Consider the following 23,877-nt stretch of genomic DNA (forward strand, 5'->3'; position numbering starts at 1 on the left):
GACACCTGGCAACTTTTTTGGGCAACATGACAGGGAGACAATCCTGGCAACAGCAATCGATGTGAGATACAGGGCAAACATAGAATAGAATTTAACAGAGCATTGAATAAGTTACCATGTAATCCTTGGCAATCAAACTTGAGACAACTCCTTGGGCAATGTTACCCTACTGTGCTGCTCTGATGTATTCTGATTTCTGTAAATTCTCTACACTCTCAATTCAAGTCTCGTGACTCAGCTTCAGTTTGTTATTATAGTTTGAGAGCTATGAGGTTTTTAGCATGCCAGAGGCACATGCCAAGTGAGTTGTATTGTAAGATTCCCTTGGTTGTAGTCAGGACAACAGCAGACAGGAGGAAGACATGTTGACATGATCTCCATGGCAGGGGGTCGTAGAAAACAGAATCACGTGGCAAGCAGGGGAATTCCTCACAAGCTAACCTGGCAAACACAGTTTCCTGAACAAGTTGTGTTTTGCCTACAAAACTAGTAGGATCCATAACAACGCTGAGAGAAATACCGTACGGGTTAAGGCAAGTGCATGTTTGACATAAGGTGCGAGTGTGCATGTCATTCATTTCCCCCCATAGACCGGTGCTAATCCTGCTCGGCGTTTTATGATCTAGCAAGTGCGTCAAACTGTTTCCATTCCAAAGGTATCCTCCAGCCACCTTGCCTCTACACTCTTATTCCACACTCCCAGAGTTCCTTGGGCCAACGCCAGGCGGCCAAGGCCTCCTCCCAGGGAAGCAGGGGTATCATTGTGCGTCGTTCAAACTTTATAAGTTCACCCTCTACTATTTCAGAGGCAACTGGATGTGATCCTACTCACATCCATGCATTGTGAACTGGATTTACTCCATCTGAGTGAGGGAGGTGACGGTTCACATAAGGTAAACTCTGCCTGATCTGTGAATATTTCAAGGGGAAGCAAACTTATTTTTCTGTGAAATCAAATATGCCGCAGTGCTTCCTGACATCTGATACTTCACCACTGGAGAAAGTGTAGACATGCCGAGAGGTAAGATAGTGCTTAGCTATAAGAGCTGATGGCACGCTCATGTCAAACTAACTGACTCTTCTGGGAAAAGGCACAACATGCTGAAACTGTTTGATGAGAGAGGAGGGAGGGGGGAGGGGAGGGGAGGGGGCAGACAGACCGGCAGATATTTCCTAATCCTAACTAATATCAAGTTCACAACATTTGCTTGAGAAAAGTGAAAGCTGTTTCTCTAAATGTATTTATGCAAATTTATTTTTATTGCAACATTCAAATGTTTCTATCACCAAAGAAAGATTACGAAAACGATAGTCCCTGACCCTGAAAGTCGTAAATGTAATTCTGATTTATATAATTATAACATTACATGATATATATAGATTGAGTATCAAGAATACTCCATTGAATAATTCAATGCAAATTTCACAACTATGACCAACCCAAAAATTGGAAACAAAACTTAAACAATTGTGACCTCTAGTGGTTGGACATCTGGTAGGCGATGTACAGTAGCATTAACTCCACTTCATAATTCATATACTGTATATGTTACTCGTATGGTTTAAGACAATCCAATCAATATTTATGAACAATACAATTCTCTCTCAAAGCCAGAAAACAACTGAGTCCTTGAACCTCTTATCAGAAAACTAGGACTTGTGATGTTATTATTTTCTATAGAGCTGCTAAACATTTTCTGGGGATAACAATATCTTTTCCACTTTTTAACTGATAACACTTCTATTAAAAAAATATGATAATTTTCTTATAAAAACCCATAAATCAGTCTTTCATCCATTCACCTAATTCACATGTCATACACAGGTAGATTTAAGAAGAAGTAAAACAGTAGAACAAACAATAAGCCTGATGGCACCAAAAGACAACTTTCCCAAATGATACAAGTTAAGAAAAAAAAATCAGAAAATCAAAATGATATCAGATGTCTCATCCAGCAGAATGTGCTCTTGTTCCCAATAATAATGATAAGGGAGGCAGCTGTGAAGAGACTGGATCTACTCTCTACCTGTAGAGGAAGAAGAGGGATGTGAAGTTATTTCTTACAACTTATACACATGACTAACGTTACAAATGATTACTTATTAAAACATTCAAATAATTTACCATTTTAGATGGAAGAAATCCATTTTTTTGAGTTTTGGATAGGTGTTGAGAATCTCAGCGTCTTTAAGAAGTTCAAGAAACGGAGAGCAAGATTCTTCACCGTTATCAATCAGTCTATCGATAAGGTAAATAACTTTGTCCTCTGGCTGTGGGATATTCATCAGTCGTTGATACTGATCATCTCTGACGATGCTTTTGGCATGCACATGCTGCAAAATGAGGGAGGGCTCTGCTCTCAGACACTCAGCGAGTTCCACCTTGTGCTTTTGGATGGTTTTGGCAGACGGGCCCTATAAAAGACAGCAGTACTCATAAGTTTTCTTTGTAAAAATCTAAAAAAAAAAAAAATTCTTTATCAATGTGTGTGTATTAATGTGTACCTTGGTGTGTGTCACTACAAATTGTGCATCTACCTGAGAAGAAGGCATCCTCTCCACTGCCTTAGGTTTTGCTGAAATTTCCAGAACAAGTTTGGTGTTTTAATGTTAGTAAGTGAAGCTTTGATGAATGAATAAATGAATGAATGAATATACTGTACATACTGTACTGTACATACTGCACATCGGACAGATTACTGGTTAACAGTCTAGAAAAAGCGAGCAGAAGATTACCTGCGGATGCGTGTGAGGTTTGCACAGAGAAGTCCATGGCACCGGTAATTGTAGCGCCTGATATTTTCTCAGCACATATGACGCCGCCAGTGCGTGCAACGTAATCTGCTTGGGGAGCTTGTCCAGCAGCAATCTCTGAGAAAGATCATGCTTACTTTATATGGTGCTACGCTATGTAAAAGTACACAAATACTATGTGTGTTCTTTGCAATGATGGAAACATATCAGTCAAACCCCAAAATGATTCAAACTAGTATGAACAAAAAAAAACCTTCACTTTACTGATGACAAAACCATTTTACAACTCAATTTCATGTATTGATTTCATACCGCCCTACATCATAATTGGGAAATAATTATACTTACCAGACTGACAACTTTCTGTGCCACTACTGCTTGTGTCGATTCTGATGGAGAAGGAATCTGCTTTGACATCTTTTATTTCTCGGGTTGTAACAACACCGTTACTATCAGCAAACACTTTTGGCCTGCATGACCCTGCAAAGGACAATAAAAATAAATGCATTAATTAATAAATAAACTAATAATAATGGCACTTTTCCTCACAAACATATGTATATATATATATATATATATATATATATATATATATATATATATATATATATAAAAAGTAAAGACTTACACCTCTGTCTCCATTAAGGCCTACTGCTTGTTAAGGCCCATTCAGGAAAATTATATATAGGGTATGTAGACTTTACAGGAATTATATAGACTGTTCTTTACCTTGAGCGTTATCGGTGAAAAACTGTTGCAGTTGTTGATAATGTGCTTGATGCTGCTTCAGAATGTCATAGAAGCGCTGGCAGGTATCTTCTCCCATTTCAATGATTATCTGCAAAAGCATTCTCATCTTCTCTCCTGCACTACTTGGCTTTTTTGCCTGTCGGAATTGATTCATAGTCAAAATATCCCCGCATTGATCGAGGATGTAGTCAGGATCGCTTGACAGCCACATGCAAAGCTTGTCCTGCATTGACTTCAGGGTATCCATGGTCTGTGATGAAACAGAAAATATTGTGCATTGTACTTAGAATTCAGTACCACTCATAATTTTATGCTGTTGTTACCCTCACCCTAAGATGGACTATAATTTGTATTTGTGTACATGAACAATTCTTCCAAAATTTGAAAAAAGTCTGTTAAATTCTGCAGTACATTGGCAGGGAATAGGACAGTGATTCTCAACCTTTTTCATATCAAGGACCCCTAATTTAGTACCACGGACCCCCATTTGATGAGATTTTTTCTCTCTGACCCAAATATGAGAATATTTTTATTATTAGATATGATTGTGTCCAGAGTTCCATGACTATCTGTACTGTAGGTAGAAAGATAACATTTCATCATTTCATCAATTTGCTGGAGGCCCCCTGGAACCCCCTCAAGGACGCCTTGTGGTCCCCGGACCCCACGTTGAGAACCACTGGAATAGGAGACTTTGTTGATCTAAAGATATTCAGTGATTCCAGGAAATCATCCTGGATTTTGACATGGTCACTTATGCCATCTTTTCTTTGTTATTTCATTTGATATTCAATATACATCCATATAGGGGCTGGTTTCCACCTACAGGAGTCAGTAGTTCATTAATTGGGCATAGATTTCAAAGCTGAAATTCAGTGGCATTTCCATGTAAACTATGTGGTTTAAAAAAAGATAGAATCATAATTGTTGTGGTTTTATTTCTCTCTGCCTGCCATTCACACTGTTGAACACCATTTGCACTGGATTTTCTTTTTAAAAGCACATTTAAAAAACAAAAAATGACCGTGTAGGTTACTTTCACTTTCAGTTTGACTCGCAACACTTCGGATAGCACGTCAACTTTTACTATTGAAACAGTTACATTGTCTCTACAACAAAGTCTACACTATGGTGGTGTGTATCTTGACTGAGGGAATACCACTTTAAATAGGGTACATTAGCATACAATAGAGCTTAACTGCTTGTAAACATGAGAAAGTTTTCATCTGGTCGTGTGATGCAGAAGTAAAAGTGGAGAAGTGCTAGCTATATATGCATGCAAACAAGCAACGTGTTGAATCAATGTTATAACACACAAAATAAGTTTAACAAAGAAACATCTGGCAGGAGAGTTCATGTCGAAACACGTCCGGTCCCACATGCAGCTGCAAGACTTTTATCTTTCTCGTCAGTGGGCTTTCTTTCTCGTCAGTAGGCTTTTAAAAGTGATAGAAGACGAGAAGAGCTTACAGTACCTTAAAGTTTGATATGTCGCAGTTGCACAAAACTGTAAGTCCCAAAAATGAACGAAAAAAGTTGTCCGGCTCTGAGGATATGAGGCTTTGTATGGTGTGCACGCCCTCAACTTTCTGATACTTCCTCATTCACTCTTACTTGTTTTTTTGTTTTTTTTTACATGACGTCCGATCTAGCAAGAATGTAAGTGTCCCCTGTGTGTGTGTGTGTGTGTGTGTGGGTGTGTGGGTGTGTGTGTGCGTCTGTGTGGGCGCGCGCGCTGACTGACAGCTATTTTTTGTGATATAACCTACGTGGTCAAAACACTGAATAAATTGGATTGAAGTGCTGTTAGGTTTATGTTATGTGTTCTCATCCGACCACTGTAGTACCATGATGTCAAAATAATTTCATAACGGATTAATAAAGGAATCAATCCGTGCGCATGTGACATGCACTGAACAAAATAAATTTGCACCCAAAATCCTATTTTAATACAGGAATTATTAAATAGTCATATTATTTAAGCTAATGAATTTTGTTATACAACTAAGATTCTCATTCTTGCCATATATGAGAACAAAAAGTTATTTTAGTTTTTGTATTTTATCTATGCATTTTATGTGTTGATGCATATTGTGTTCTACTTTTATGATTATTTGATTTAAAGGTTCTATAGCTGACTTGAAGGTTAGTGTGCAATTTCAATACAATATTACAAATGCACTACTTTCAATGCAGGTGTAATGCCTTGCTGTTTTGCAATTATGTTTATTTAAAAAGTTTTTGATAACAAATATAATGCAAAATTTGTATTTTTTTCTAGTTATAAAAATGTACAGTAAGATTCCACTGCAAATTTAAGTGTTGGATGTGTAGGCCGATTTGGACAAAAATGTAAATTACTGAACAAAGAACCGTTTGGGAGCCAGGTGAGCTGAGCCAAAGGATCTGAGTGACTAAAAAGAGCTGAAATGCCCACCACTATGATCCAGACAAACACACATTGAGTAAGCATGAGGGTTAATCATTCAACGACGAAGTAGAGGGCCAATGTTTGGGGTTTGATTCCTGCAAGGGCCAACCAGCCTCCAATTGGCATATGTTTCTTAACTGATCTGGAGTGTATGCTCCAGTATTTAGGTGTAAAAACTAAAAACGTAAGTTGAAAGTTGAAAGCATAGACTGATTATCATGTAATAATGTGTTTAAAATGTGTAATGTATTTGCTTTTTTGAGTGTTTATCATAAGCACGCTGGAGTAGTAACTATATTGCATAGTTTCATAGATACTAAGCAAATTTTGACATCACACAGGTCAGTTTTTTTGCATTAAAGTGTAATGAAATTATTCAAACAATCATAAATAAAAAATACATGCATAAAACGCATACAACAATATCTATCCGATACTATCAGATGACACAAGCAGTTATCAGATCACATTTTTAAAATGGCATACAAATACAGTCATATTTAGTTAGTCCATGACAGTCTATCCATTGAACTTGAGTGCTTGAACTTTATGACTGATCGCTTCCCCTTTGTTTGACCTGTGGTTTTGACCACACTGTCCAACCACAATGTTCCCTGGTCACACTGGGCCAGGAGATCACATGGGGAGGGACTGTTCAGAAGTGGGTGGGGTTAGGCCACAGCATGCATGCAAAGTGACTCAGACAAACTTGATGCTAGCCTCCGTTCTATTGTAGAGGAGCACACACCTCCTCCAACACCTCCGTCACTCCTGTATCTGGAGCAGCAGTGGACAAAACCCTCGGAGTGCAGGAAGCCGAGGAGAAAGAGGAAGAGGAGGAATATTTTGCCACTCGTGGCACTTCGAAAGTTGTGAAGTTGCAGCTTTTATATAACAGGAGGAAGGGGAAGGAGGTGATTGTTCAAAAAACCTATGATGATATTATTGGTTGGAATATGTATGTACGCCTACTGATACGCGATGCAGTAACCACTAAAAATATATGACTTTCCAGGAAGGAAAAGTAAGTAGTGTTGATATAAAATATGAGAAAATATATTTTTTTGGCATGTATTGTTAAATAGGTGCAAGTTAAGACAAAGAAAATTAGCTAACAAGGTGAAAAAGTCATTTTGTCTTTAAAAATAGCTAGATAGATGGATGTTTGACACTGTTGAATTGATGCTGCTGATTTACAAACTGGGTGCACTAGAGTTTATTGGGAGGTCCATTGCCACGTAGCTTTAATTGTTTTTACTGGGGAGGGGCAGGTTTACTGCTGGGTGCGCTGCTCTTGACAAAGGTAGCATTGCGCTCCAGTGTTACCGCCCTCCGAGCAGCTGTCTGGTTCAGTTCGCTCATATCCACCCCCGAGTCTAAGCTGGTTTCTCGACTCTCTGTCGGCCTTCGTCTCCTCTGCTGCTCTGCCACAGCGTGATGGATCTCAGCTGCAGGTTTGCCCTCCAGTGATACAAACCAGGCCCGCGGAGGCAAAGGTGAAGGGATTTTGGAAAGTTCTGCCAAGGCGTGCTCCGAATTTCCCTGGAGCTCGCTGCCCAAGCAGGAGCGTCTTTTGTCCCCGATTTTATGTAATGTTCCCGGGACCGACATTGACTCCGGGAGGCCGTAGTGACCCCTGGAGAGGTTGGAGGAGGGCGGCGCCTGGGTGCCCCCTGGAGCCCCAAGCTGCTCCTCAGTTTCTACTGCCTGGTTCTGGGAGACAGCAGGACCTTTCAGCAGAGTCTGGGTGAAACTGTCTTTACTCAGCGGCTCTGTGGGAGTGTTGTTTGAAGCACCTGCGCGGGGCAGAGTGGCCGACTTGCTCCACTGCGGCTGCTCCGGTTGCTCTTCCAAGTGGAAGAATGCTGGGGCATGAAGAATGGCAACGGGCTGGTTGTAGAAAAACAAACTGTCATTCAGGGACAGGGGACCTCTCATCTGCTGGGACGTTTCGTGTAAACTCATCAGATCATTAGGGTCGGCGTTAAGCTCCGGCTCAGTACACTCCAGCCTAATGGCCACCGCATTTTCATCAAACTGGATCAATCCAAGTTCTGTGGCCTTGGGGTTGGCTATAACATTGCCATTGTGCTTGGAAATAACTGAAGCATTGTGTTGGTTATCCCCCCTTTCTGTGTATGGTTGGTTCAACCCATCCTGCAGATTACAAGAGTCGCCTGAAGATACTTCAGAGAGTTCACTGTCGCATGTGGAGGTGGTTTGGTCTTTTCTTGACAGTTTGGTAGTGTGGATCTTCTTTGGCTTAGTCTCACGGAGGGAACTTCTGTGAACCAGAGAGAGACTGCCTCAAACAATGCCAGGCCAATGAAATGGAGCATGACAGTTAATTCAGTTATGTGGGCTGCATCTGAAAGCTCATCATGCATACTCCCTACTAATATGCAGTGGGAATATAGAAAACAATTAACACATTCATTGCAATACATAATGCAGCATTTGCAATCGTCGTGTTAAGCAGTTTGTTTCATTTTTTGGTATTTTACTGGTATTAAACTTAGAACAGTTTCAAGCTTGTTTACTCAAAGGGTATGTATGAGTTTTTCGGCATCAGGCAAGACAAGAAATGGTCTAATTTTAGCTGTGTTTTTTAGCTGATAAAAAAGCAGTCTTGGTTAAAAATTTAGAATGTAATGCAAAATTGAGATCTGAATCTAAAATCATCCTCAGATTTCTTGCCTGCGACTAATTAATTTACTTACTTCTACTTACTAAATAGTATGTAGTGTCAACTTTCAGATACAGCCCATTAATCATATTTTATTGCTAAACATTGATGTTGGAATTATTCTACGCAAATTACAGCTATCACATCAACATCACCACAGTTTATACACAGTATGAGACAAAAGCCTTTGTTACCTGCAGTAACACAACAAGCCAAGCAGAACGGCGACGACAATAAGAAGCGTTCCTCCGAGGAAAACCATCAGAAAAGATGAATGGTGTGAGATGAAGTCGATGGGGATGGCAAGTCCCATCAAGCCTAGAACAGGTATTGAGAGGCATAGATGGTTAGAAGGCTGAAGATGTTTGAAGTGAAAAGTGAAACATAAAAAGCTGAATCCATTCAAAATCATTGTAAATGAAAACAAAAAAAGTTGCGTCAATTCAGTGAGTATTGTATCTGAAAGACTTTTTGCCATTCACATAACATTTTTGTCTTTCATATTTTACCTTTCACTTACAATGCTTTGGAATGGATGCAGCTTTTTGTCTTTCACTTGTAATACTTTCAAATAGAAGCAGCTTTTAATCTTCATTTACACTGCTTTTGTCCCATTACTGGGCCCACAGAATGTGGTGGAAGATGGGGAAAACAATTTTAGGAGCCAGTTAACCAGAACACCAACTGGGGCAAATGGCCTCAAAGGACACTCAATATGCTGAGATCAATGCAGAAATGTCTTCATTTATTAGGTGAAATGTGCAAAGTAAAAAAAAAAAACAGCAGTTAATTGAATTTACTTGAGAAATTTCAATTAATCTACAGTTCTTCAGACAGAAGACATACATGAATTAAAAGAAAAGGGTCAGGATAACACAATAAAGCTCAAGAACTTATTTCCATTGTGGTCCTTTAATTTCCATTGTGGTGCTTTATTGGCCTATGGAATTGTAATTTCCTTTTCATCAGCTTCTGAAATAAAATTAAATTGCCACAATCAGAGCAATCCTCTGATGGGTTTTACACAAACCTTCACAAAAATCAATGTTTTGCATCTCAATGAATAGAGCACAGCACTAACTCTGCCACTAGCCATATGGCACTGGGGAACCTTGTCTAATCAAACGTAGGATCATTCATAAAGCTTGGTAATTTGAACTTAGTCGTAAATTTACTTGTGGCCTGATTACCATGACGGAGCCACATTACTGCTGCCTAATTCTCAGCAATAGCCCAGGTGATAGCCAATGAAAGTTAATGAAAGGTAATTAAGCGTTAAATATTTAACACCCACCCTGGTGATTCAGGTCTGTGTGCACGTCCAGTGGACCACATACTATTTATGTCAGAACAGCAGAGAAACCCCAAATCCCTCTAAGCAACACTTAGGTAGAGGCACACGATGCAAAATTGTTCACAAAAGACACAAGTGGTTAATAAAATGTATGTGTTATGGCCTGAGATTGTCACAGTAGGGTGTTTTCTTATACATAAATGTGACTCAATCCCTGTTTATATTGATGCATTTTCTGGGGACAAGAGGAGCAATTATTGATAACTGAAAACATATAATTTTGGTCAATGTGCTAAATTATCAAACTATGTTACACAGACGCAGCTTAGAGGGAACATTGGTCCTGAATGCTCACCTTTCTTTAAATTTATGGAAACTTTTGTTTGACCTTTGCTCTCTAAAATCTACAAAATCAAAATTGTAGTACTTTAAGCTAAGGTTTCGCAAACCAATTGATGCCCATATGTGAATTACCAGGTCAGTCTAAATATACTATTTGACTAGAGCAAGTGGCATTTTTTTTCCCTGTGGTATGCGTTATGAATTGCTTACAGAATATGCAAATGATCAAATGATCAAAAGGGCCGGGTGGTGGTGTCACAAAAACACAAACAGCAAAACGAAGCTGGTAATTCACATTTATGAACAAGAAAACACTCTACCATAATGATTACAGCCTATAACGTCACACTAAACCTGCTGGTAAAGTTTTATGGATAACACTTATGTGATTACTTACCTCTGTTGGATGACACAGGTGCTGCGATCCAGTAGCCCAGGTGAGGAGCTGTGAATGTCCACATCCGTTTTCCTTCTACCAGCACCACCATCCCTAGTCCCTTTCTCATCCATCCACCTAGATAAAAACAACCAAGTCACAAATCATCATCGCTGTCTACATAAAATTGCCTTTAATTTATCACAATTGCCCATCCATGTCTGATCTAAAAATGAATATGAGCTCATTTCCTCCCAAAAACTACTCTAAAAGCATCTGTGCTTGGTGGTCTAGGTGGATGAAGTTTTCTGCATGTTATACAAAAATGGCATGATAGAATAAGCCCATGATCTTTATTCATCTCACATATTGAAGCTTACAATTTTTGTCTCTTTGACAATTGTATACCGGTAATCATAGAATGATCAAGTCTGATAATCGTACAGATTTAACAACTAAATAATTAGTTACCAAGCATTACGTTCAAAAACTGTTCATTGGCTTTTATGGTCAAAACACAATCAGCATGTTTTTTTTGACAAGACATTATATTGGTTGACATTAATGAGAACAAGAATACAAATCAGTGATTTTGAATACCATGCCACTTTCAAGGACTTGATTTAATTTCCAGAACCTTATCTTGTCTTATTTACTTTTTACTGAAATTTGCTGAAATTTTCTATGAGTTTTAAGACTGTAAACAACCTGTGTAATATGCTTCACATGAAAATCATCTAAGCAGCATTTGACAAGTAGCTATGTCTTTGTCAAATTGGAGGACATTTTAATTTATAATACACATATTACCCTAGACTGACTCACTTTAAAGATGTTTGCCTATAAGCCAATTAAGCATAACCATACACTGTTAGTTCTGACTATATTTTTAGTCATAAAAACCACCAACAAAGCATTGGCTGGTACAACATGGTGAACTGAACAAAGCAAAGATAGGCTAACAAATACGCCTTACAACAGGACTTCTCCTTGGAGGCATCTAACTGAGTCAGGTTCATGACAATAATAAGGCACGATCACTGAGTGGCCCAAGGCACCGCATTCAGGTCAAAATCTCCCCTGGAGGGGTGGGGTCGAGTCCCACTTCTAACAGAAACCAGAGGCAAATGGTCAGCTGACCTCTTTGCATAGATTAAACAGTCAGCCGTATAGTGATGGCCGAATATATTTAACTGAAAGAACTAAAAACGGCCCAGTGGGTTAGAGTGTTGGAGTGCTGACCAGACCTGGGTCCAGGTTAAAAATACACATTACCTTTAATCTACTTGAGGTACCAGATGAGTTAAGTTTACTGCACGTCAGACAGTGTCAGGTAAATTGTCAAAATATATTCAGTTGAATCTAAAATACTTAGTCTAAACTTTTTGGCAGTCATTATATTGTCCTGTGTGGCAAGCTTGTTACAATGTAAAAACTTCCCATTAATGTAATAATCCATTAACGTAATAACAATTTGCCGGTAATAGTGCAATAATACTGTTAACATAATGGATTTTCCATTAACATATTAAAGGTTAGCAACTGTTAATTTTTTTCCTGTTAACTTCGTAATTATTACATTATTGGATTTCATTATATTACTGAGAATGCTGACATTTTCAGTTTTCAAATTGAAATAACTGAACTGATAGTGTAATAATCAAAATTGAATACACAACTGTGACCCATTCCCAAATTTGGTTATTAACTATGGTACTGCATCTGAAAAAGAATGTGTATGGTAATGTGTAATTCAATTTTACACTATCACCTGCAAATTGTTGGTTTATCACATTAATGAGAAGTTATTACACCTCATCTAGTGCATCAAGCAAGTAAAAATTCCACATAGAAACCATCTGATTATGATCATTTCCTCACCAGGTTCTTCAAAGATCCAAATATTGTGGATTTGGGCATGCATGACCCTGACTTGAACTCACCAGTAGTCCGGTTGAAGAACCAGGCTGGAACAGCATTTGAGGTCTGCAGTCCACAGTTGTCAGGGATGGGGAGGGTGATCTGTACGGGTCCACTCACATCTAACTCTGACTCTCTGGAGAAAAGCTGCACACTGACAGCCGCCACAGGGCTCAACTCCATGCTGCTGTATCCTGAACACAAAGAGAAAACAAATGCTTAAGTGAAGCCTAATAATCTGCACACTGGGCTAATTTCATTAATTTCATACTCAGTTTTATCTTTCTCTCAATTAAACACTCTTATATAAACACCTCAGCTCAAATACTATTACCAGTGCAGCTGGTTTGGCCTGACTGAAAGAACTGAATTCCGCTTGGTAGGAATGGGATGATTTGCTTATCTCACAATACGATTCAATACATGATATGGGGTTCACAATTCGATACAAAAACGATACAATGTAATAAATAAAAGTTCAGTGACAACAGTGTGACGTGTGCAGAATTGGGCAAGCCATCTCATTTGTGATTACTACAGCAGAATAAAGTGTAGCTAATATCACGATTAATTTTTCTGCCCCACGATATGTATTGTTACATTTTTGTATTGCGGTACGCTGAATTTCGATATATCGTCCCATTCCTACTGCTTGGATAATCTGGTCATAATAAGGTAATAATAACAGACACTGGAACTGTTTTCAATATTTGCACTGGATCATTTGAAACTGAAGTGGTGGGACAGATCTGAATCTTTTTAATGAGTCGTAGAATACTTTCATCTGAGTATGTGCAACAATCAAGACTCTTATCATACAAACCATGAGCCAGAATGTAAGCAGTAATGCAACTTTTCTATTTCCTAAGTCAGACTGGGTAGAAATAATATAGATACTGATAATGCTGTTGCTGTTGGACAAAATACTAGATATTTTTGAGGGGGAAAAAAGTCAAACTGATCACTCACGATTTCAAAAATATACTATGATTTCAAATTAAATGCTTTGAAGGCACAAGTCTTAACATAGCTACTAACTAAAATGTTTTCTACAACAAGTTTTACTGTTATGTCAGCAATCATTTTGTAATAGTATAGGCATCACTTCTTCCAAATGGTCAGTATAAACTTTCACTTCAGTATTCGCAGTTTTTAAGTTGCTGTCTGTCAAGATTACACACACAATACAAGGGAACACAGTGAAAACAAAACAGACTAAAATGGACCTAAAGTCAAAGCCAAAAAGACCTCTCTCTCTCTCTCTCTCACACACACACACACACCTGATTTACTGCTCATGACGCCCAAAGTGCTGAGAGAGTCGTCATCCTCGGTTGACAGCTTGGGAAAAGTCAGATAGGCCTGAACAGAGGAGATATCACTGCCCTCTGCCAAGTTCAGCAGGCTCTTAGGAAACTGAACAATGGGCTGGGATGAAGCATCTGCAGATAATAAAATCATGATGAACAAGAGTAGAAAATTATAGACAGTAATAGTATTTTCTCTCTAATACAGCCATGTTTGGACAATTTATTCTTTCAGTTCCCTTCAATAAATGCTTATAAGGATATGAGCTTAAAATATTGCAGATAGATAGATAGATAGATAGAAAGAAAGAAATTGGAGGAGAGTGATTGTCAGTTGTTAACAGCACATACCTGATGTTTTGCCAGTTATAAGGACAGAATCTTCAAAGAGCCAGATGTTGCCTTGATTCAGACCAAGTAGCGACATGGTCACTGATGAAAATACTACAACAATGATTTAAGGGAAAGAACAAAAGATAGAAAATCAACTTTCAATACTTTATTTCAAAATGTGCTGTTTTTCCACTAGATGGCACTGTGACATTATGTTTCATCAGGTCTAGCATCTCACTACAGTGGCTTATCTAAGCTTTTACCTCAATACTATCTCTTAGCTTCAAGATTCAGTTCTTTACTGTCATTGCCATCTGTTAGAAACTCAGAGTACAGTAGATGACAGTCAAAAACGAGACAGAAGCACACAGACACGCATTCCAGTTCTGGGTTAAATATTATTGCCAGATGCTTTTGATTGTTTGGTGTAGTCTAATTAGGTGCTAAATGAGTAGGGTGTGGCAAATTTTGGCAACACAACGAATACCAGAAAGTTTAGATAATCACAGGAAAGTTTATGGAACTCAATATATTCTGTGATTGATTTCTTATGTGACATTGTCTGAAGTGTCCTGATACAATAAAGCCCAGCCATCTGGTGCTCCATACAGACTGAAAAAATGATTTAATTTGCAGATACTATTTGACCCAGGTCTGCACACATGCACATACACACTACAACACAAACAGACACAGACACACACACACCTAATCACAGCAGATTGGACTTTTGGTTATACAAACATTTCTCAGAGGCAGAGCTGCTCTGGAGGCAGAAATTATCTCATTGGTTGAGATAAACTTAAATTGGACCAGTTTTTTCTGTGTAAGTAATATTGGACTGTGAAGTCCAGGGAAAAAAGCAAGGGGTAAGAGAGGAGGAAGCTAATGTTGTAAGGCCTAGCACTCTTGATACCAATTGAAAAAATGCAATCTAGTCATTCTAGGGTTATCCAGACTTGTTAGTTGAATGAACGCAAAAAAGAAAGTACTGCCATTCATATTTTTATTTATATTTTGACCAGAATTCCCTCTTTGCCAATCAAGTCTGCCAGTTAGCTAACTTTTAAAAACTGTGGTTCTTTGGCTCCGCCCATTGAGGTTTAACTCAACCAATAAGATTATTTCTGCCTCCAGTACCTAAAATTCCTATCAGCACACACACGCACACGCACATTAACTGTCCATCTTACTTGGCATTCTGCTGGTTTTACAAGGCAGCACTGTGTAAATGTAGCCTTCCCTGCTGGCCACAAGGGCGATAGGCAGCCCAAGTTGATACGGGACATGAAGCAAAACAACTCCGTCCTCCCCAGTGAGAGCTGTGTTGGTCCTGGTGTAGTTGACGTAAACCTCCACCTGAGCTTGGTTCAGGTACTGACGACTCAGCATGTCGTTGACCTGGACCTTCAGGGTGAAGGCTGAACCTGGGAGAAACCACAGATTACAGGTTAAGATAAAGGATGCTGGTGGTGTTACTCAAACACTTCATGTTCCCCACTTTCTCTTTCAGACAAGATGATCATGTTAAGAATTATGCCATCATATTTTATAAAGTGGTAATTCACAAGATTTTTAAATTTTTTTTGGCAACATCTTTGGTGGTAAATGGTCATTGGTGTTACTGTTTTTACACTGAACTTCCCAGAGATCACTTGGCAATCAAACAGCATGACCAGTGCAGTATTGTTTCTTTGATTTTCTGTTGATGAAGTTTGAGTTTCTGTAGGTGGCGCTCTTTTCTTTGTCTGTTCAGCCATGGTGGCTGTCGCTGCTCATGCTAACTACCCTGTTCTTCTTCTATTTATTACAAACAAACATATACTGCATCACTTCCTGTGTGCCAAAGGAATTTCCCCGGAAAAGGCCTACCCAATATCAGCTGTTTTGAAAGCTTTAACAACCTGGGAATAGGCTGAATCACTATTGTGCTATATCAGTTGACAGTAGAGAGCAGCAAAACAGACATTTATTTATATGAACAGATTATTACTTTAACCTTTATTTGTCCTGGGAAATGTTGCTGAACATACTTGCTCTTTTCAGCGTTGCCCTGCTTTTCATTCAAACAGATTCACACCTGGAAGTTATGCAGCACAAACACAGTCTTTAGTATTATTATTGTAGAACAGTGGGGAAAATAGTGGGCCTAGTTTGGTCCAATTATCACAGACGAGGCCTTATTGACAAAACTACAGGGAAACTAATTAGCAGAACCCCTTGTGGATGTCAGTTAAATTATCTCAACAGAAGAGGTGGACCAAAATACAAATGGTAAAATTGGGCAATTAGTACAAAGCAGCACACATTCAAGACACCATTATGCTACATCAGCATGCAGGCAGCTAAACATGTCTTCCCAATAATGTGATTCTCGTATGGGAGCCCTAATCATGTGTTCATGTAGCTCCTATAGAATCCCGTTTAGGCCTAGTGATAATGTGACACCTTATCCACAGACCCAATTAATCAAGATCACACTGTGCCACAAGACCCCAATATACTGTATGTAGGTTAATAATAACAGGACTTGATTTCTGAGGCATAGTGTTGCATAATAATGAAGAAAGGATAGCGAGTAATATATCACTATATGACTCTATATCAATAAACGGAGGTCGCGCAGATAAGCACGTGCGATAATAATCATTGAGAATCAATGATTGAGAAAATTTGTGGTGTTTTCATGTGTTGTCAACTTTAATATCCATTCCACAGCGTTCAGTGGATGTGTGTGTGTGTGTGTGTGTGTGTGTGTGTGTGTGTGAATGTCCAACCGTGAAGGTGGTCATAATCTAAGATTAGAGAAGCAGGCTTGTGACCGGAAAATTGACCGTTTTTGTTCCAAAACAGGGTCAGAAAGTGAGTATTGAAAGCCAAAAAAATCTCACCACCTGGCAAAGTAATTGTTGAGTTATTGTTATTGATCAACAACCCTATCAAACCCCCACAGATATTATGGTCATTTTGTGCGATACAGGAGTAAAAATCTTACTTATTGCCCCTTGAATGACTAAATGCTGTGTCACTGCTGTCACGGCCCTCTAAACACTGATAATATCTTAAGCATCTTTCCCTAATGGTGACTCTAACAGTGGCAATGGATGAATTTGCTGCTACACTGTGATGGCTCATAATCCTGCGGCTGAAAGCACTGCCAAAGGCTTTTCTGAAAGCCAATGAAGCCACGCCTGATGGTACCGGCTTACACAGTATTTCAGCAAGTGCCAATGGCAGCTGAACAATTCATCTCATATCATGGCCGCTAACGATTCGTCTTTGCCGATCAGAAGCAGAAGCAGACACCACAAATACTTGTAACATATGTCATCTGGTAGGCACTTCTATCAAAAACGCCTCACACTACCATGACTGCATGTATTTTTGGCCCCAGTGGGACACAAACCTCTCATCTTGGCAGTGCTAGTGCCTTGCTCTTCCCATTGGGCTTTACACCAGTACAGATGGGAAACAGGACGCCTCTTTGGGAAAGGAGACCTCGTTGTGTGTGTTCTGTCCTAGTGGCCAAACATAACAGAAGGGGGTCGCTAAATCTGCAGTGGAGGTGAGCCATGCCAGATTACTATAATCTCCCCATTTGGCGAACTGAACCCAAAGAGGTTTATGGAGTGGATTGAAATGGGCTGTCTTACAGGCCGCTGAGCCATTTTTCTGGTAGGATGAGAAACAGACCCCACGTTATCTGATGGGCGTGATATAGCATGAATAAATTATCAGGCACATTTTATCAATGGATATATATTTGACTTTTTAGAATACATTTCCAGTTGGTTGGCATGTGGAAGATATTGATCGAATTACGAGTTCAAGAGTTACGAGTTTAGTCCAGGATGTGAAAATAGATTCACAAAAAGTACAAAAGCACAACTTTGCAGCTTAGTAAACGTGAGAATGGCAATTGATAATTATGATAATTATGATTGATAATTATCCTCCTTTCCATGTCTGTGGCTCTAAGCATTTTAAGATGATTTTGCTGGCACATAAAGCAGATGCAGCGTTACTTCATCATCATTTCACCAAATGCTGCAATGTTACTTAAAGGATAAGGCCGGTGTTTTTTAATGCATTGCTTGCCGTCAACAAATCCTATGAAAATAACAAAATCAGCAATGATTTTGTTTTGCTAACAAGTCTCGTCCATGTAGCCGGTGCCCAGTGCAGCCATGTCCCAGCAGCCATAGAACTCCATTGTATTAAAAAAACGATTAAAAACACGTCAAAGAGCCATGCCGTTGCTCTGGGCAGCATATTTCATCATCGTGATGCACTGGGCCAGCCGACTTTTTCCTCAAACAACTTAATAAGCCGGCTGTAAACACTTTGTGATCTCAGGAAAGTAGTTCCGTAGCACCGAAAATAGTCCCCAGCGTAATGAAGAATTTGTTCCCATTTGAATTTGATTTGGTAATAACTACAACAGCCTGACTTTTCGTGGTAACGGTTAGCGATTTTTAAAATTGAAACTATGTCTTTGTGAGCTGTATTTCAAGGTTTTTAGCTTACAATTGGAGCCAATGACTTCCGGGTTGACGGCTAAAAACGGTACGTGGGAAGTCAGAAAGTAACGGGAGTAGAGCAAACGCATTGTTGATTTGGTTATTTTCATAGGATTTGTTGATGGTAAGCAATACATTAAAAAAACCTTATCCTTTAAAAAAGCCTTATCCTTTAAACACAGAACAGAACTCAACATGATGCAAATGGAGATGTTAAGTAGGCCAGCGTTGGTGGATGACAAGCACAAAACACTGTAGGGAATGCCAAGCAGGAAGGAACAGAAGAAACATGTTGACTGTGAGACCACCAGGCAGGACAGACAGATGGTCCGGCAGGGACTTATCTCTGGTAGCCCCCAACAGGACTGTGTGTGTGTGTGCATGTGTGTGTGTGTGTGTGTGTGTGTGTGTGTGTTGGAATTAGGCCATACATTTCACCAATAGATGAAAACACGAGCGCACCCCTTGGCATGTGGAACCAAATCAGCCTGTAAACAACTCAAGCACAGGTCGGCAATATCAATTTAAACAGAGATTTGAGACAAAAGATGCTTAGGGTGAAGCCTGGTGAGGGGGAGGCATGTCGACTTGATGTCCGAACAAACAGTCCTGTTGTCACATAATTACAATACATCCTAAGGGGGGGGGGGGGGGGGGGGGGGGGGGCGGATGATTAAATCTTCAAATCTGTTGCTTAGCCTTTATTATGTAGGGAAAACAATGATGATGTTAGTCTCAGCATGGAAGAAATGACCATCTGGAGAAAGAAAGGTGGCTTTTGTTCATTTGTAGATCGAAGCGTTTCTTTTTTTTTTTTTAAGAAAGTGGTCAGTCTCTCCCCTGAGTTCTTGTTCTGTATTGAAACGACAAAGTAGGGGAAACAGGTTTTGGCAACCGCAAGCCAGCAGGGGGGATGTGGCACCAGAGACGACAGCATCTCTGGGCGCTTTTCCAAGTGTTCCTTAGTGGACCAGACAGACTAGAGGATCATGTGATGAGGCATGGGAATGCACTCCTACAGCAGCATGAATTAGTCATGAAACGGTTGAAGAGGGAACGCAGGGTCACAAATCCCCCTTTCAGCTCCTCTCCTCCTCCTCCTCCTCCTCTGCCCCGCTGTAAACAAGCAGATTGTCATGGAAAGTGCTGTGCATGTGTGTGTGTGTGTGTGAGGAGAGAGAGAGAGAGAGAGAGAGAGAGAGAGAGAGAGAGAGAGAATTTATTCAAGTATAGATTTAAGAAAAACTCACTTTGAAACTATGTGTCGTCTGTTAAATAAGACACCATGAGCTACAAAAAAAGATTCTCCTCTCTCTCTCTCTCTCACACACACACACTTTTTTGACCAATGCTTGTCAAGTGAAACGTTTTCAGCATCTTTCACGTCAGGTAGTTTTTACTAGTGTCAATTTCTGTGTCTTGTTCATATTGTTAATATATTGCTGATTATATTGTTGATACATTAGTGTAGCGGGAACAGGCAACAGATGGAGAAACGGTTGGTCATGAGGTCACATCAGCAAGCTCTCACATCACATGCTGCTCCACAAACTTCTCAGTAGATTTCTGTGCAAACCATGATGCAGAAGGCAGGCTACTAAATGAAAACAGCTTAGTCTAAAGGCTATTAGATAAAGAAATAGCCTAGAAATGAAAGAAAGCGTGAAAATAATATCAACTATTTAAAACTTTATCCTCAAACTAAAGGTTGAAGCGTGATATGTTTAATGCCACCGCTAAAGTTTACTTTCTTCTGTAAAACAAACAAGCCCACAGACCTGGCGAGGAGTCAAGCACTTGTTGGCGGTGCTGATGCTGATCCGGTTTCATCTGATGCTGCTCAGAAAAGTTCCCCTCATTGAGATGCAGAGTGCGTCCAGCGGGAGTGAAATCTCCGGCCGCTTTTCCATTCTCGCAGAAAACCAACAGAGACAGAAGACAGATCAGACGCCGCATGACTTTGAGCAGTTTGCGCCAGTTTGTAAGCTTCATTACAGTTCCGAGTTTCGGCTTCTTCCTGCCACTCACTCCGCTGCCATTTTCAGTGTTTTTTTTTTTTTCCTGTCAGCCACTCGGACAAGTTGCCGAGGCTCCGCTGTATTCAAACTCAGCAGTTTAGTTGAAACTCCGCCCCTTTAAGCTGCTTCATTTGGCCGGAGAGAGCTGCGTCTGCGTCGTTTAGCCTACACTAAATGGAGGACTGTTATTGGAGACTAGTTGATTTAGCCTATCTGCTTTAGAAACCATGAATAATATGTTCTTTATTAGGCTATCTGTGTGTCTATATGTATGTAGCCCATGTATCTATCTATCTATCTATCTATCTATCTATCTATCTATCTATCTATCTATCTATCTATCTTCTTATAGGTTACGTCAATAGTTTTTATGCATGCATAACTGATTGTCATGCATGGGGAAACATAACACTTGATATGTAAGCAGGATTAAGAGCATGAAAATAAATCAATAAATAACTCATTATCACTTGTGTCTAGTCCTGCAGGCCCTGGTCTGGTTGGTGTGCTGTGATGAAATGATCCATCTCTTCAACCTCCCACCCATCACCACTTTAGGCGACTGATTCTATCATAACAGAGCTGATACAATGTGATTTTATATGGGATGATTTATAATGTATTACAGCACAAATAAAAGGGTAAAATGCTTGTATTGAGTGATTTTGGCCACTAGATGGTGGTAATGTGATATCAATTAACCAAAGGAGAGCCGATGCCTTCTGTTGCTGTAAATTTGACCCCTACTGACTGATTCAGCCTAAAATGCTGTTTTGACAAGAACTGGTATACGAATAATGTGAAAACTGGTGTGCAAAGCCTACATTAGACACACATCTGTCATCTATCCTCTACTGTATCATGTCTTGTTTTCATACATACAATATTAAACATACAATCAATTTATTTGACCAGACAAAGTTTTGGGTGTATTAATGTCTGTCCTTGAGGAATCTGACTTGTACAAAGTAGGCTAGTAGTAGTAGTGCTCTTTAATACTGTTATTTTCTTTTTTTGGCTCTGATATTATCCGTCTTTAATCTTTTGTTTTGACTTTTTCTCACTTTTATCGTCTTTGGTTGAATTGTTTTTCTGCCTTTTTTTAAATATTCTTTCCTGTGCTCTTTCCTTGTTCTCTGCAAAGCACTTTGTAACTTTGTTCTGAAGGGTGCTACATAAATAAAGTTATTATTATTACTACAGTAGTTACAGTAGTAGCATCTGGTGAAAATGAATTCTGCCTCAAGCCTATTTTTGAATTATCTTATTACATAACTCGTGCTTTGTACAGAGCTATTAGATAGAGGCCATTTAATGAATTGAACTTTGGGAAAAAACATACCATTCAGTTTGGCCATGTTGTCTGCTTGGGTTTTCTTTCTTTTGGGCTACAGTATGTTTTGTGGGTGTAAGAAAAAGACTGGGAAAGCAATATGGACTCTTTTGAATGGGAGTGTGGACTGGGATTTATTTACAGTATGGAGTCATGGTGGCAGTTGAGGTTTCTATATTTCTCTATTTTCTTTGTTGTGTTGTCTGGTCTGTTCTGCTAGACTGTCCGTCCTACCTATTTTCTGTATTCTTTCCTGATGTTTTTTTTTTTTTTTCTCAATAAAGCCTACTCCAACATCTCTAAGACGCTCAACAATAAAATCCACTATCCTCCTCTACATGCTCTCAGCACCAGTCAGACCTACACTATACTTTCACTGCATTAACTCTACATATCTATAAATATAGATATGCACATACAACATTAGTAGGATAATGGCATGGAGGACCTCGCCATAATCCCTGCTGGCTTTAAGTGCATGAATCTCATTCTACCCACAGTCAGAAACTGCAGGGACAGTTGACCGCTCTCGCTTGAAATGGCACACTCAGCAATTTAGAAACTGCATTGTAGCAACAAGAAATATTATGTGTGCAATTTCCAACCAAGTGGAAACTAAGGAACGAGTCGTAATTGCTAGCAATGTGTGCACTGGATGCCTATTATGGTTGGTTGTGTTTGTACAGTAGTTTGCATCCTCTACTGATTGTGAACTAGGAATTTGTGCTAGAGATGATTGTAAATGTAGAAGAGATGGTTTAAGATGTGGGGAAAAATGAATAATTATGACTGAAATGACATTAGTCTTAAAGGAATAGTTCACCCAAAAATGAAATTCTGTCATCATCTACTCACCCTCATGCCAAATGAAACACAGGTGAATTTTGTTAGTCCATATAACACACAGGGAGGTTGCCAGCATAACTTTGTAGCAGCCTTCTCCAAAACAACTGAAGTCAATGGGGACCTGTTCTTTAGAGTTCCAAAACAAAAACAGCCAAACAATCACACTGTGAATAGAAAGACCTATACACCATTATTTGTTGCAAATCAATCAGCTGTAGTTAAGATTTGCACTAAATTATGGTGTAAATATAGGTCTTTTTGGAACTCTGAAGAACTGGTCCCCACTGACTTCAGTTGTTTTGGAGAAGGCTGCTATGGAGTTGTGCTGGCAACCTCCCTGTGTGTTATATGGACAAACTTCACCTGTGTTTCAACTGGCATGAGGGAGAGTAGATGATGACAGAATTTTCATTTTTGGGTGAGCTATTCCTTTAAGAGTTCTACCTTAAGTTCATCATTCAATAGCTGTACATTTTAGTTGACCCAGTGTTTAACATGTTCGCATTTTGCCAACCAAAGACTTTACCTAATATTACAAGTTACCAACTATCGCTTAGAAAGTCCCATAATTCCTTTTACATTTTTTTGATATCATTTCATATCATTTTTATAGAAGTAGGTGTCATGATTTTCAAATAGTGGATACCTCATTTCTGAATAAAATCCTTCAAATATTCCATCTTGGTAGACCTCCAGCACTGCTAACACACAATTGCTTTCTAATGTCAAAGTCAACCTTTAGTGTTTATGGTTTGGATATTTGAGCTCTGTTTCACTTTGTCACCTCCTCCAAGTTGCGCCTCAAGGTTGGCTTCCTCATAGCGGTCGGTGTCAGCCTGCAGAGCTTGCTGTTGCGCTGTTGCCGTTGCCAAAATATGAGTGAAGCCTTCCACAGCTGGCTTCTTCACCATCATACTTCTTCTGTGACAGCGGCCTCAGAGAGCTACTGAGCTGACACATTTGTCCT

The 23,877-nt window shown here is 39.4% G+C and overlaps 2 protein-coding genes across 2 annotated transcripts in view; both read right to left on the reverse strand.

The window, feature by feature from the left end:
• Positions 1 to 1,252: 1,252 nt before the first annotated feature.
• Positions 1,253 to 23,877, reverse strand: part of LOC144539851 (uncharacterized) — a 114,461-nt gene continuing 91,836 nt past the window's right edge. The window contains exons 2-8 of the mRNA XM_078285997.1: positions 4,980 to 5,032; positions 3,484 to 3,754; positions 3,103 to 3,234; positions 2,737 to 2,871; positions 2,539 to 2,576; positions 2,126 to 2,415; positions 1,253 to 2,027 (exon numbers count right to left, since the gene is read on the reverse strand). Coding sequence (XP_078142123.1) covers positions 2,024 to 2,027; positions 2,126 to 2,415; positions 2,539 to 2,576; positions 2,737 to 2,871; positions 3,103 to 3,234; positions 3,484 to 3,751 — 867 coding nt within the window. The 5' untranslated portion in view covers positions 3,752 to 3,754; positions 4,980 to 5,032 and the 3' untranslated portion in view covers positions 1,253 to 2,023. The remainder of the gene's footprint in view (positions 2,028 to 2,125; positions 2,416 to 2,538; positions 2,577 to 2,736; positions 2,872 to 3,102; positions 3,235 to 3,483; positions 3,755 to 4,979; positions 5,033 to 23,877) is intronic.
• On the reverse strand, positions 7,190 to 23,824 carry LOC139910523 (protein FAM171B-like). The gene is made up of 8 exons (XM_071897837.2): positions 23,695 to 23,824; positions 15,387 to 15,659; positions 14,212 to 14,304; positions 13,837 to 13,995; positions 12,577 to 12,747; positions 10,655 to 10,771; positions 8,816 to 8,939; positions 7,190 to 8,219 (listed from the first exon to the last, which is right to left on the reverse strand). Exons 1-8 carry the CDS (start codon positions 23,822 to 23,824, stop codon positions 7,190 to 7,192), a joined length of 2,097 nt encoding a protein of 698 aa, XP_071753938.2.

The sequence above is a fragment of the Centroberyx gerrardi genome, chromosome 10, assembly GCF_048128805.1.
Source record: "Centroberyx gerrardi isolate f3 chromosome 10, fCenGer3.hap1.cur.20231027, whole genome shotgun sequence".
NCBI lineage: Eukaryota > Metazoa > Chordata > Actinopteri > Beryciformes > Berycidae > Centroberyx > Centroberyx gerrardi.

Bases quoted from the DNA above. Each gene is read 5' to 3' on its own strand.
- LOC139910523 (XM_071897837.2), bottom strand. From the start codon at position 23,824: ATGATGGTGAAGAAGCCAGCTGTGGAAGGCTTCACTCATATTTTGGCA. The intron at 10,772-12,576 runs GTGAGTTCAAGT...GTTTTTATCTAG, and splicing joins GTTCTTCAACCGGACTACTG to GTGGATGGATGAGAAAGGGA. The intron at 8,940-10,654 runs GTAAGTAATCAC...TACCTGTTCTAG, and splicing joins ACCTGTGTCATCCAACAGAG to GCTTGATGGGACTTGCCATC.